A 13593-nucleotide genomic window follows, 5' to 3' on the forward strand; every position below is an offset into this window, starting at 1 on the left:
TCTCTCCCGCCCCCCCCCCCCCCAGCCCCCCCCAGTGGTAGTGAAGGGCTTGGAAACTACCCACTTTCCATCTGAAAAGTAGCCGCTTGGGGGCAAGTTGCCTGCTTCAGTGACAATTCATTATGGGGGACGAGGTGATGAAAGGTTGGCAAGTTCCTGCCGCTTCACACCCCAGTTAGAGCTAGATTGGCTAACCCCTACATCTGGCTCGGAGCACAGTCTCCAACGGTGAATTCGCTGCACAGGAAATTTGGCATCGCAGTGTGAACAGAGGCTCTGTGGAAATAACCTTTTTTCCTCTCTAAATGTAAATACAGAAGCTGTTGGTAACATCATCAAGTTCCTGGGCATGCAGCCGTGTGAAAGGTCTGATAAAGTGCCAGAGAACAAAAATTCCCACACGCTGTGTCTGGCTGGTAAGCACCCACCACTGGGGGTTTATTTTCATGCTCCTCCTCAGCTTCAGGGGCAGTTTCCAGATACTTGAGACACCCTGGATTACAGAGCTATGGACAACAGCATGTTGCCCTGCTGGCCTAGGTGCACCTCAGCCTAGACCCTTCCCTCTCTTCTTGCCTTGCTGCTTTTTTCTCAGCAGGAAGCATCCTGAGCCCTTGCTGAAAGGGATGCTTGGAGTAAGCGCCCTGCCCATCTCCAGGGGTCAGCCAGCACACCCCAGAGCACTTCTTGGCTCCTTCGTGCATTTTCTTGCTCCCTAAAGCCCTGCTTTGCTCTCTCACTTCAGGGATGTCCGTTTGAGCACACTCCCTCTTCCGCATACAGTGAAGGACCCTGGAAAGACCAGAAACATTCTTTGTAAAATACAACATTGCATTAAACTAACGGCATTACTTAGCGTGCAGACCTGATGGCTCTGACGCTTTATCTACTCCATGCCCAGACTTCCTAGTGACTCCAGTGGGGGTTGGTACATGCAAAGATGAGTAAACAGGGTTTGGAAACCCCCAGCCCATAGCGCTGTGTATGGAGCCCCAACCATTCAAACGGGCTCATTCTCAAACCTGAGCTTGATATGGCAAGGGGCAGTGTGAGGAGCAGAGACTTGAGTGAGAGGCTTTTCCCTCCACCCCCGCCAAATGCTGTGCTTGCTCCCAAACAGGGCTGCTCTGGGTTCCATGTAGCAGGAATAATTCTTGCCACCGCAAGAATTTGGGCTTCAGCTTCAGGGGCTTGCCCTGTGTCTAATCCACTGTTTCTTGTGCTGTATCTGTGGGTGCCTGAGGCTTGCTACTTGGCCAGAAGCATTTGCTCCGTTCCATAGGTGGGCGCAGCTTTCACTAGTTTTTGAATTCTCCGGACTGTGGCTGCACAGCCGTCAATTCCCAGATGGGGCTCTGAGTCAGTGATCTCACTACTAATCTACTCTGCAAAACCCTGCTTTGCCCCCAGGTGTGTACAGAGGCGGCTATGACGTGCTGGTGAGGTCCAGGCTGGCACTGGGAGACGGTGTGACCATGCAGGTGACTGTCCGGAGCAAGGATGAGACACCTGTGGATGTCATCTTGGCTTCTGTAGGCTAAGTCAGGCTATTTGCAGTACCTGTAGTTGGGAATTTCACCTCCAGGATCTCAAACAGCCTGGCTTGGTTGTGTCTGACCTTCTGCATGGAGTTTTTATTCATCGTTTTGTATGATACTACAGTAATGACAGTTCTGGCTGGTCTAACATACTCTTAATGCTGGGTCAAACCCCCTAGCCTAGTCATCAGTTTCACAGGCCTCTGACCAATTGCATCTGTGGACTTTACAAGACTTGGTAGGGGATAAAAACAAACTGGAATCTGAATTGTCAAATATTTTTATTAACAGAAAATAAACATTGATCATTCCAGTTTCAAGTTGTGGAATTGTAGCTGAATTGTTAATAATAAAATAGAATCTTTAAAAATTTTGCCATAGCAACTGCAAGTACAATACTTCTCACTGGGGAGAACTGTCACCTGGGTTGACAACTGAAATCTGTTTGGTACAACACAAGCAGCCCCTAGTGAAAAACCTTTCCTCTTGAAGGGATGATAGGAATGAGAAATCTGGATCGATGCAAAAAGGAGTGGTTCTTAATCCCCCTTACAATCAATTGTGTGATGATTGTCCTCTTGCCGAGAGAGCCATACAACAACCTCTGTGTTGGAACAAAGGTAGAGTTTAAAATATTACACAACTTCACTTTTGAGCTCCTCTCTGACCCATTATCCTCAAATTGAGTTAAATGTGGTCCCTTTTTAAGGAGAAGACTTCATATTATGGAAAGTAGTAACAAAGCCTCTGTATGCAGCATAGCCAGCACTTCAGCTGTATTTAAACACACTTTAATGCCTTTTATAAATCTGTTTGTAGGTAGTTATTACTTTATTAGTGGCAACCAGTTTTAGGATTGCTAAGATACATCTACTATACAATTTATTTGAAAATACTTCAGGTAAAAAGCCATCGACTTCATGTTTCAGACTGATTCTAGGCTATAATACATCTTCTGTATCTCTTCAAGACATACTGGTGAGGCTACAATGCCAATTAATTTGCTTCTTGTTGTTGCATTCCAGAGCTGGGTATTAATAACAGGGGCTAGATAATTAAGGAAACTTGCCTTTTAGTGCCACAGACATTACTGGGTGGGTCAGGAGAGATTCTGGGCCTGTAAAAGCCCTTCTGTAGCTGCTTCTACCAAGATAAATACTCATCCCCCAGTATTACACTACTCGCACAAGGGATTTTGTGCCCGGATTAGAGCACTAATTGTGTAGACAAGCCCTTCAAATGAAGCATTAGGAAACAATGCCTGGCACCTAACTCCTAGTTCACAGCTTTATAAGGTATTTTTCCATCCTGAAGCTGGTCTATACAGTAGTTCAGTTAAAATGCACTTTGAGAAAAGAAATATCTTCTGTGCCTCTTACTGTCCCAGAAACAAGGTAACTGACATGTTTGTGAATGGGATGCTGGCTCTTTAGGATAGGCAGGGCTGCTTCTGGCCATGAGGTCAGGAAATGAGTCCTGGAATAGCATGATTTACAGTGCCATCCCTCTCCCCTTGTGATCTCTCTCTTCCTTACCACTAGTTCCCAACAGCACCCTCAGGTCCAGGAATGTCAGGGCTACTCTGTTTCCTGTAACAGGCCCATGGTCTTTCATGCCTCCCTACAGGCTAGTCCTTCCCAGCACTCAGTGGATTTAGTTCCGTGCACAGATGCCGCAGTCTAACATACCCACACAGGACAGGAGAGTTGTCAGGTCAGGAAATAAAGCCAGGATCTCTCCTCAATGCCATGGTTCCTACAGTGAACCCCACTAAGCCAGAGCATGAGAGGGGAAGACCACAGAGCTGCTCAGAAGGAGTTGATGAAGCTCAAGTATGCATTCAGGAAGCCCGTTGGATCTTCGAGCTGTGGATAGTGGCTAATGTGGTCGTCCAGAACAGAGACTGTAGACATGGGAAGCACTTTCCTGTAGAACGAATGACAAACTGGTAAGCGCATGCCCCCAGAGAGGCAGGCTGGAGCAGACACGTAATCTGACTAGGCTTTGACTGCTGAGCCGTGGAGTGGGCCCCACAACTGCACTGAGGTCTTCTAGGATCCTGTATGGGCATTCTTAATGCAACACCCAGGCCTTAGGTTAGCCCCTAAGTCTGCAGGCTTTTGCCAGGCTCTGTGCCCCCTCTACTGCCCCCCCAAAAGGCCCTTGCAGGTGGTGAGAGGCTGCTTTTGTCTTTTATTCACTGGCCTGTCCATTCACTTGAACAGGGGGATTGTCTGGTTTCATCCATGTAGTAGCTACTGGCACATTCAGTGCCCTGGATGAGGTCTCCCCCCACCCTGACTAGGACAGCACGTATGGAACCTAGGGATCTTGGAAAGTGCACGGATGGGGGTTGTGTTGGGCATTGATCAATGCAGCAGTGGAAGCTGCAGCATGGGCAGGGGCTGGTGCTGCTTTTGGTTAGTGTGTCCTGGGCTGGAGGGAGCTTGGTTCTGATGTGCTTAGAGATGCTGTCTGAAGGCCCGAGGAAAGATTTTTTTCAGGTGAGGGTCCCCATAGAACAGCAGCTCTCAACCTTTTCAGGCTAGTGGATTCTGATGTATCTGGGGTACCTTCTAATTTCACCTTACTGAACAACTACTTGCTCAGGCACAAAAGGGTCACAGCCCACTAGGATAGGAAAATTGTTGACTCGTTTAAATCGTCTTCCATACCTACTGACTGGAAGATAGCGAACGTGACACCAATATTTAAAAAGGCTCTAGAGGTGATCCCGGCAATTACAGACCGGTAAATCTAATGTCAGTACCAGGCAAATTAGTTAAAACAATAGTTAAGAATAAAATTGTCAGGCACGTAGAAGAACATAATTTGTTGGGCAAAAGTCAACGTGTTTCTGTAAAGGGAAATCATGTCTTACTAATCTATTAGAGTTCTTTGAAGGGGTTAACAAACATGCAGACAAGGGGGATCCAGTAGATATAGTATACTTAAATTTTCAGAATCCCTTTAGAATCCCTTAGATTCAGAATCCCTTAGATTTTCAGGTCCCTCACTAAAGGCTCTTGTGTAAATTGTCATGGGATAAGAGGGAAGATCCTTTCATGGACTGAGAACTGGTTAAAAGACAGGAAACAAAGGGTAGGAATAAATGGTAAATTTTCAGAATGGAGAGGGTTTCCCCAAAGGGTCAGGCCTAGGATCAATCCTATTCAACTTATTCATAAATGATCTAGAGAAAGGGGCAAGCAGTGAGGTAGTAAAGTTTGCAGATGATACTAAGCTGTTCAAGATAGTCAAGACAGAAGCAGACTGAAGAACTTCAAAAAGATCTCACAAAACTAAGCGATTTGGCAACAAAATGGCAAATGAAGTTTAATGTGGATAAGTGTAAAGTAATGCACATTGGGGAAAAATAACCCCAACTATACATATAATGAAGGGGGCTAATTTGGCTATGACCAATCAGGGAAGAGATCTTGGCATTATCGTGGATAGTTCTCTGAAAACGTCCGCACGCTGTGCTGCGGCAGTCAAAAAGGCAAGTAGAATGTTAGGAATTACTTTCTATCCCTTTCTTAATAAGACACACTATCTTACTGCCCCTGTATAAAACTGTGGAACACCCCCATCTTGAGTACTGAGTACAGATGTGGTTTCTTCACCTCAAAAAATATATTTTGGCCTTGGAAAGGGTTCAGAAAAGGGCAACTAAAATGATTAGGGGTTTGGAACAGATCCCATATGAGGAGAGGCTAAAGCGACTGGGACTTTTCAGTTTGGAAAAGAGGAAACTGAGGGGGGATATGATAGAGGTCTATAAAATCATGAGTGGTATGGAGAGTGTGAAAAGAAAAGTTATTCATTAGTTTCCATAATATAAGGACTAGAGGACACCAAATGAAATTAATGGGTAGCAGGTTTAAAACTAATAAGCGAAAGTTCTTCACACAGTGCCTAGTCAACCTGTGGAACTCCTTGCCAGAGGAGGCTGTGAAGGCTAGGACTATAACAGAGTTTAAAGAGAAGCTAGATAATTTCCTGGAGGTTAGGTCCATAAAAGGCTATTTGCCAGGGGGTAGGAATGGTGTCCCTGGCCTCTTATCAGAGGCTGGAGATGGATGGCACAAGACAAATCGCTTGATCATTGTCTTTGGTCCATCCCCTCCGGGGCACTTGGCGCTGGCTACTGTTGTCAGACAGGCTACTGGGCTAGATGAATCTTTGGTCTGACCCAGTATGGCCATTCTTATGTTCTTATTTTACCATGTAATTATAAAATAAAAACAATTGTACTTACACTTCAGGATACAGTAGAGCAATATAAACAAGTCATCTGCATGACATTTTTAGTCTGAACTGACTTTGTTAGTGTTTTTTATGTAGCCTGTTGCAAAAGTATGTAAATCTCTAGGTGAGCTGATGTACCCTCAGAAGAGCTCGCTGTACCCCTTGGGCAGTAGTTCTCAACCTGTTATCATTATGGGCTGCTGCATGGGGCCAGGGAGTAGGGCCGAGCAGGGAAGCCCTGACCCCAGATCTCATGGCACAGAGCTGGACGACAGGGCAGCCTCGCCCCAAACCCACACCCTATGGTGTGGGGCTAGGTAACAAGGCAGGGCAGCCCTGATCCTGGGCCATGCTAGGTGGGGCCAGGCGGTTGAGAACAGTGCAAGCCCAACGCCAGACTCTACTTTGTGGGGCAGTGACCCAAAGCCCCACCACTCCAGGCAGGGTGGCTGCACTAGGCAAGGGGGCAGCCCACACCTCTGACCCCACAGGTTGTGGGCTTTAGCACACAGCTGGGCTGCAGCTGTGCACTAATGGGGCCTCATGCAGCCCAGACGTTGAAAACCACTACCATAGTGTAGGGTGGTTGAACATCTCTTACTTACACTGAGTGAGAGAGCGCCCATCTCAAGCATCCACGGCCAGAAACAAGCCCAGGAGGCGAGCTAGCTGCTGCTTCAGTTTACTAGAAACGCCTCAAACCTTTCAGGCATGTTTTACCTGATCATGAACAGGGAGGCGTGGACCAATACTAGCCTCAGATCATGCTCAGACTAGAGTTTATCCCAAATGGAAGCCACACCAGACTGGAACTCTCCTCTTCCCCCAAGAGATTCTTTCCCGTTCAGCAGAGGGAGATTCCCATTTCTCCCTGAGTTCCCACAAACACTGACTCATTGAATGAGCGTGGGCTTCTCAATCTCTGTACAGCGCTGGCATTTTCAAATGGACAACACGCTTCGATTCGAAACTCAAGTCATTGGAGTGGTGGTTGAGAAGGGCTGGAACAGCAGCTCTCAGTGCTTTCAAGAAAGCAGCAAAACACAGTCTCCAGCTGTGCTTAAAATGAGGCACTGAAACTTACTTGTAGAGCTGAAGAAACTCTGGATATGGATTCACAGGATCCAAAGGCCCATAGATTAGATGCACTGGAAGAGGAAGAGCACAAAGAAAGCTGTCCACATGCACAGAACGGTTACCTAGCAAGAGATCTCAGTAAAGCCAGCAGCCATGGGAGAGGTGAGAACCGTTCTGCCTCAGACCTATGTTCTCACAAGGGCACAGACTAGTTGTAAGCAATGCGGGGGTGGGGGGTAGTGGTGCGGGAACCAGGGAGCATGGCCAGCACAGCTGGTACCCAGCTGTCGCACTGCGCGTAGGAGGGTGGGAGTTCAGTGCTCTGGAAACTAAGGGACTGTTTGTGTTGAGCACATCTAGGGGGAACTGCCAGGCACAACCCGTGTCAAAGTGTAACGCGCAAGCCTGGCCCGAGTACAGAGGCTGCGCACAAGTGAATATTCAAGCATGAGCCTCTCGCACGCCGCACAAGAAAGTCAGGCCCCCTCTGGGTTTGTCTGCTCGCACAGACCAATGCTTCACACCGATTTAGTGAAAGCAGCACAGCCGTAGTGTGGGGGCAGGTTACTGGTGTAAAGGTGCCTTCGAGTACACACCTGTACAGAAATGAGAGCAAGTGAGACCATCACAAGGCAACTGTATGCCAGTGCACCTGTGGCCAGTAGGGGGTTCCCTGCTCTTTTCCCTCTTGGATCTCAAATCTCAGGTAGAGCTGTGGGCTCACAAGGTTCTCCACCCTCCACCGAAATGCAGCCATCTCCTGGGGCTGGCTGGTGGGTGTTTAACAGCAGGGAATGACAATACACTGGGAGAAAGCGCTCAGTCAGATTAACCACCCTGGCTCGTTGTGCTGCCCTTCCCACCGCACACTGCACACAACGAAGCTACTTTCTCAGCAAACTCCCTCCTCTGCCTCCCCACATATCAAGGCCAAGCAGAGGAAACGAGGGACCTATAATAAAGTCACAGGAAGCTCTGGGGAAAGTCATAGGAGCTTTTTCCTAGTGGGTCTGATCAGTCCTTTAAAAAGGAAGAGTCAGAAGATGCTCAAGGCAGCTTCCTCTGAAACGAACATCCCACCCTTTCCCTGGGGCCTGAAGATTCTCCCACGTTTGAGAAGGGCGTGGGCTTTTCAGGGCAAACCGGACACCCCCAGCAGCCTTTAGAGATCTGCAACAGGATCCAAGGTGCCTCAAAGGAATTTGCTTACACGAGAATTATCTGGGTTACCATCCTGCCACTGGCTTCCACATGCCTGTGAATCACACTCGAGCTCTTTATCCTCACGTTCCAGGCTCTATGGCTCATTCCCCTCCCTGAACCAGTATCGCCGGCCAATCACGTCTGGGCATTTCCACACTACTGGCCCTCACCAAACCGTCTCCAGGGCTCATTCAAATCCCTTCCGAGAGCTCCCGTCTGACATGTCAGCAACCAGCAGCAGGCAGCAAACAAGGCTGACACCTGGGCCCTTCAAAACCTTCAATGCCAGCAGGGCCCCCAGTCCCTGTATTTGGTAACTCCAGCGCGAGTGTGCAGGGAAAAGAAATCCAAGCAGCAAGGGACAGTTCTGCAAGGGGACACATACACACACAAAGGAAACTCTTTCCTACTTACATGGGACAGAGGTGGATGTCAGAGCCCCAACCCAACGGTCTCTGTGCTTCTTTCTTTGGTTTATATACTGTAAAATACTAAAGGACAAGTGGCTCGTTAGCGAGATGACAGGGCTTGATCAAACAAAGAGACATTTCAAGCCTTTGATTTCAGGATTGGTCCGACAAGGATTGGCAGTAAAGACCTGCACAACGCCATGTCGTCCAACAGCAGCACAGTCAGACTGGAATCTGGATCAGTTACCTGGACAGGCTGCTTAAAAGACAGACGTACTGCTTGTTAGTTGCTGATTCTGTAGTGCAAGTAATCGCTGCTGGATTCAGAGGCCTGGAGCCTGAAAGTGTCTGTCCCCAGAACAGGCGCAAGCTTCCCCCACACGGCTAACAGTGAGCTCAACCCTGCCCTGGAGAAACCAGCTTTAATTGGAACTTCCATGCAGTCCTGGGTCTTGCTGTGGAGATTGCCAAGTGGTGGGCTGTGGACACGTCTGGCCACTAGGACTGGACTGAGACCAGAGAGCAAAGCTGCACTACACTGAATTCTACAGAGCCACATCAAGCATTAGTTCTGCAGGCCAAGACGATACCCCTACATTTCCTGCCTGGAGAGAGAAGCTGTAATTAGGGAAGTTCAATTTAGTTTAATCAATTAATCGACTAGTCGATGGATTTTCCATCAATTACTCAATAGGCGAGGGAGCCGCAGCAGGGTTATATCCCAGCCCCGGGAGCTAACCCCGCTGCGGCCCTGCTTGTAAATGTAGTAAGAGCCATAAGGCTCTTAATATATTTAAAAGGTTAAAGCGCAGTGGGAGGGACCCGGCGCGAGCTGGACCAGCTGATTCTAGGCTCGTGGTAGGTCCCCCCCACTGTTCTCCAGCCTTTTTACTTTTAAGGCTGGTGTGCAGTGGGGGGACCCAGTGTGAGCCTGGAATCAGCTGGCCCAGCTTGTGCTGGGTCCCCCACCACTGTGCTTGAAAATGAGCTGATTCCCAGCTCACACCCAGTCCCCACTACCCCTATTACGCCCCGCAGAGACGGTGCTGGGGGGGAACCATCTTTTAAGCTGGCTCCCCGCAGCTCCTGCTCCCCGCCCTTGCTATCTCTAGTAGAGGCAGCAAGTGGAGGGAAGCAACTAGTCAAGGGACTAGTCGACTATCCGATAAGCTTTTGCTTATCAGATGAAGTCACCTAGTCGCTTACATCCCGGTGTGTAATAAGAAGGATGCTCTTCATTTCCAGCTAAGGATCATGAAGCCCGCCACACTACTTCCCGGTGACGTAGCCCTGTGTTCCCATACGTCACACTATGCATATAATAGCCTGATTTTCAGGCTTGCTTGCTCCCCCAGCCCCTACTGACTTCAACAGGGTGCACAGAGGCTCAGCACCCCTGAACCCTCAGTTCACGTGTGACTCACTCAGGGTCACCAATGACTCTTTGGCAGAGCCGGGCTCTCCTCGCCCGTAGATGGTGCCCCCCCGAGTGCTGCCGCTGCCACTCGCCTTCCGCCACAGTGACAGGGTGAGGTCACCGTATGGGAGCCAGACGGGCACCCCTCTCCCCAGCGCAGGCAGGTTATTTTGACTGAGCCCTTAAAAAGGAGCCAGGTGACTTGCTAGCAGGAGTAACAAACGCCGACCCGGCGGCACGGTCTCCCACTGTACGAAACGCAAGCGGTGGGTCTGCCGAGTGACACACAGGAGACCTCACTAGCGTTGAGACATGTCAGAGGGGACACTTTGCCTGGTCTGGTTAGGAAGTGAGTCTTACAGTCAAACCCATCTGCTCCTGGCCTACCTCAGCCTGGACCATCAGTGGCCTCCGATTCTCCCACAAGCCACTCACAGCACAACAGGTTAGGAACTCGGTTTGACGGGTGGCTCAGGAGGAAGCAGCCGCTGAGGTGGGGAAACGTGCCTACCTCTGAAGCAGAAGAGATGGATCCCCACGGGATACCACCCCACAAGCATGCCATACACTGACCTTGGGCCTCAGTTATACCAGCAGTAAACAGGGGTATGGCCACCAACCAGCCCCGCTGAAGCACTTTAGCTCTACGTTACAGAAATGCAAACTGGCTTTTAACTGTACGAGACTCAGCTATTCTATCCACACGTGCAGCTTGCTTACCTCCACGAAGCACATACTCCCTCCTAACATGCCCCCAGGCTGCAGGCAGTAACTGAGCTAACAGCTGTGGGTTACCACTAGGCTGCTATAAAACCCACAGTGCTCTATTATGGCCATCAATGCAAAGCTAGGAATCCCACGTCTGAAATGAGCTCTCTCAAGTGTGCTGGCACTCCTGTACTGTCCAAATGGAGGAAACCGAGTTGCAGCCAGATCTGAAACCTTGATCTTCGTATTACAGGCAGCACATTGGGCTCTGTGTGGCCTCTTCACCTAGGGAGGAAGTGGCTTCAGTTTGCTACAGAAAAGGACACAGCAGTAAGGGCACCTTCATAGGGAGAAGGTATGTGAGAGAGGAAATATAATCACAATGCTTGGATCTATCTTACTGTTACAGCTTTACTTCCAAACTGTTCTAAGCTCCTCTGGGCTCAGTGACAGCCAGCTACTCAGGGCCACGTGCAGTCTAGACACAGCCATACAGTGCCAAGGAGCACAAAAAACTCACACCCTGAGCAGCCAGATTCTACGGAAAGTCCTCAGGAGCTTAATGCAGGACAGGAGATATGAATGAGGTTTCTGGGCTATGGACCCGGCTCTCAAAAACCCACCCTACTCCCATCCTTGCCTTCTCTCGTCTGCAATGGCCTTAACTAGTAGAGCTGGATCATGCAGCCTTCTGGGCCAACCCCAATAATCCTCTTTCACCCTCCTCAGTTGGCCTGGGCTCAAATCCTATGAAACAAGTTAGATTTCTTGTACCAATCAACTGTCACATAGCGAGTTACTGTTCACCAAAGGCAATCTGGGCCATGATTAGAGACTTAGTCTGAGCCTTCTGTCCTCCAGCAAGGGAGGCACACAGTACAACGTGGATGCGCAGAGACAGGCAACACAGACAGCATGACAAAGCAATGTTCAGCTGCCAAGGTAAATGCACAAGGAATGTTCAATTGTGATTCTACAGAAGGCATCAGCACTGAATTTCTTGTTAAAATGTTGAGTCAAGTTGCATGCTAAGGAGACACAACAGGAATATATTGCAAGGCATGTATATTCCAGGAATATATTCCAGCTACACACACACACCCCAACTAATGTAACCTGCACACCTGCTGAGCGTGGTGCACTCTTCCATGTAGTGGCACTTAGACCAGTCAGAGAGAGAGAATGAGTGAGCTCTACGGCCTTAGCTGAGTCACCTGGCTCATGCACAAAACTCCAGAGGTCCCAGGTTCAGTTCTGCCTGTCGGTTTTACACTAGTACAGGTGAACATTCATTAGTTCTGCTCAAATGTAACTTACTATGAAAGGTACCTAGTACATTGTCCTTTTAGGTCTCCTTTGGGTTGTTTTTCCTCTGCTCTCTTATTCTACTTAGTGTGTCTTCAAAGTGCCTTGCAGAAACTGGCTTATTCGCTCACAGTCTCCCTAAAAGGGAGCGTCTTTAGATGCAGAAAACGAGACAGCAGTTAAAGAGGGGCAGCAGAGAAAAAGTCCTTGGGTTTCTCTCCTTTTGTTTCCTCATTGTATACACTGAAGACCTGAAAGGGATTGTTACTATATTTATTAATAAAAAGAGCATTTTTCGGGGGGGGGGGGGATTTTACCTTTAAGACACTAGGCATGACCAGAGAACTAATAGATTTATGCAAGAGCTCCCATAGAAGTGAAATCCAGTTTCCAAAGAAGGGAAGCAATTTTTATTCCAACTGATAACAGCTTTTGCTTATTTCCTTTCATTATTTATTTGACTCAAAGGCTGCTGAACAAATATCTAGAAGAAAAGCTTTTGTGTTGATTATTTAATACTTCCTTCCCCATTTCTGATCAACTGAGGGTCAGGTAAACTCCCATGTCACAGTTCTGTGTTATCCAAGAGAAGCTTCCAACCAAATCAGACAGGCCAAACTTGGCAGCTCTTATTTCAGAGGGAAACTACTAGCCCTTATTCCGAAGAAAAATTAAATCAAATTCTCCACCCACGATCCAGAAAAAGAAAGCAAGTTCAAGCCCATTTGCCCCCGGGGGCTAGTTTAAATTGACTTCTCCAAAGCCTCAGAAAAAGTCAGTAGCGCTGCTAGAACTCGGGTCTTCTGAACCCCCAAACCAAACTTAGGTATTTTCCATCATCCACAGGAAAGTTCATGCAGTGAACTTTACCCCTCTTATAGAGCACAACTTGCCAAACTATGCTTCAGATTTTCCTATGAACCACGTCCTCCCCTCTCAATCGACAGCTGCATGACCCATCTCCTCACCAAACCTCAATTCCACGTACAGAAGCACAGTGTCCATATGCCAACAGCTACATTGGCTAGAACTGACAGTCTGACCCCACCTGGATTCCGGTTACTGCTCGAGGCATTAGGGCTCTTCTTTCACTGCCAGGAGGAGCCCTCCAGGCCTTTGTGAAGAAACTAAATGAATTCTTTGCATCCATCATCACTTCAGAGGATGTTAGGGAGATTCCCATATCTGAGCCATTCTTTTTAGGTGACAAATCTGAGAAACTGTCCCAAAGGGAGAGGTTTTGGAACAAATTGAAAAATAAAACAGTATTATCACCAGGACCAGAGGGGATTGATCCACGAGTACTGAAGGAACACAAATACGAATTTGAAGAACTACTTAATGTAGTATGTAAATGTTCATTTAAATTAGCCTCTGTACCAGGAGGGTAGCTAATATAAGGCCAATTTTTTAAAAAGGCTCAAGACAATCCTAGCAGTTACAGGCTAGTAAACCCAGTATCAGTACCAGTACCAGGTAAATTGGCTAAAACTATATTAGAGAACAGAATGATCAGACCAGTAGATGGGCACAAATATATTGGGGAAGAGTGAACACAGTTTCTGTAAAGGGAAATCATGCCTCACCCATCTACAGGAATACTTTGAGTGTTTCAACAAATACATGATCCAATTGACAGTGTTCCTGCACTTTTAAAAAACTTTTGACAACGTCCCTCGCCAAA

The 13593-nt window shown here is 48.0% G+C and overlaps 2 protein-coding genes across 5 annotated transcripts in view; one reads left to right on the forward strand and one right to left on the reverse strand.

The window, feature by feature from the left end:
• Nucleotides 1–1854, forward strand: part of COPG2 (coat protein complex I subunit gamma 2) — a 38739-nt gene extending 36885 nt beyond the window's left edge. Inside the window, exons 23-24 of the mRNA XM_075925202.1 lie at nucleotides 318–416; nucleotides 1411–1854. Of these exons, the coding sequence (XP_075781317.1) occupies nucleotides 318–416; nucleotides 1411–1541 (230 nt within the window). The 3' untranslated portion in view covers nucleotides 1542–1854. The remainder of the gene's footprint in view (nucleotides 1–317; nucleotides 417–1410) is intronic.
• The window catches only part of MEST (mesoderm specific transcript), a 35068-nt gene continuing 21885 nt past the window's right edge, over nucleotides 411–13593 (reverse strand). For 2 of the 4 annotated variants that reach the window (XM_075925210.1, XM_075925227.1), the window contains exons 10-12: nucleotides 8484–8560; nucleotides 6874–6937; nucleotides 411–792 (exon numbers count right to left, since the gene is read on the reverse strand). In XM_075925210.1, the coding sequence (XP_075781325.1) occupies nucleotides 537–792; nucleotides 6874–6937; nucleotides 8484–8560 (397 nt within the window). In that variant the 3' untranslated portion in view covers nucleotides 411–536. Of the gene's footprint in view, nucleotides 793–1802; nucleotides 3465–6873; nucleotides 6938–8483; nucleotides 8561–11921; nucleotides 12161–13593 lie in introns of those variants that run through there. The other 2 variants (XM_006120316.4, XR_012902935.1) reach the window with 2 other exon arrangements.

This window comes from Pelodiscus sinensis, chromosome 1 (assembly GCF_049634645.1).
Source record: "Pelodiscus sinensis isolate JC-2024 chromosome 1, ASM4963464v1, whole genome shotgun sequence".
In the NCBI taxonomy this organism is placed as follows: domain Eukaryota; kingdom Metazoa; phylum Chordata; order Testudines; family Trionychidae; genus Pelodiscus; species Pelodiscus sinensis.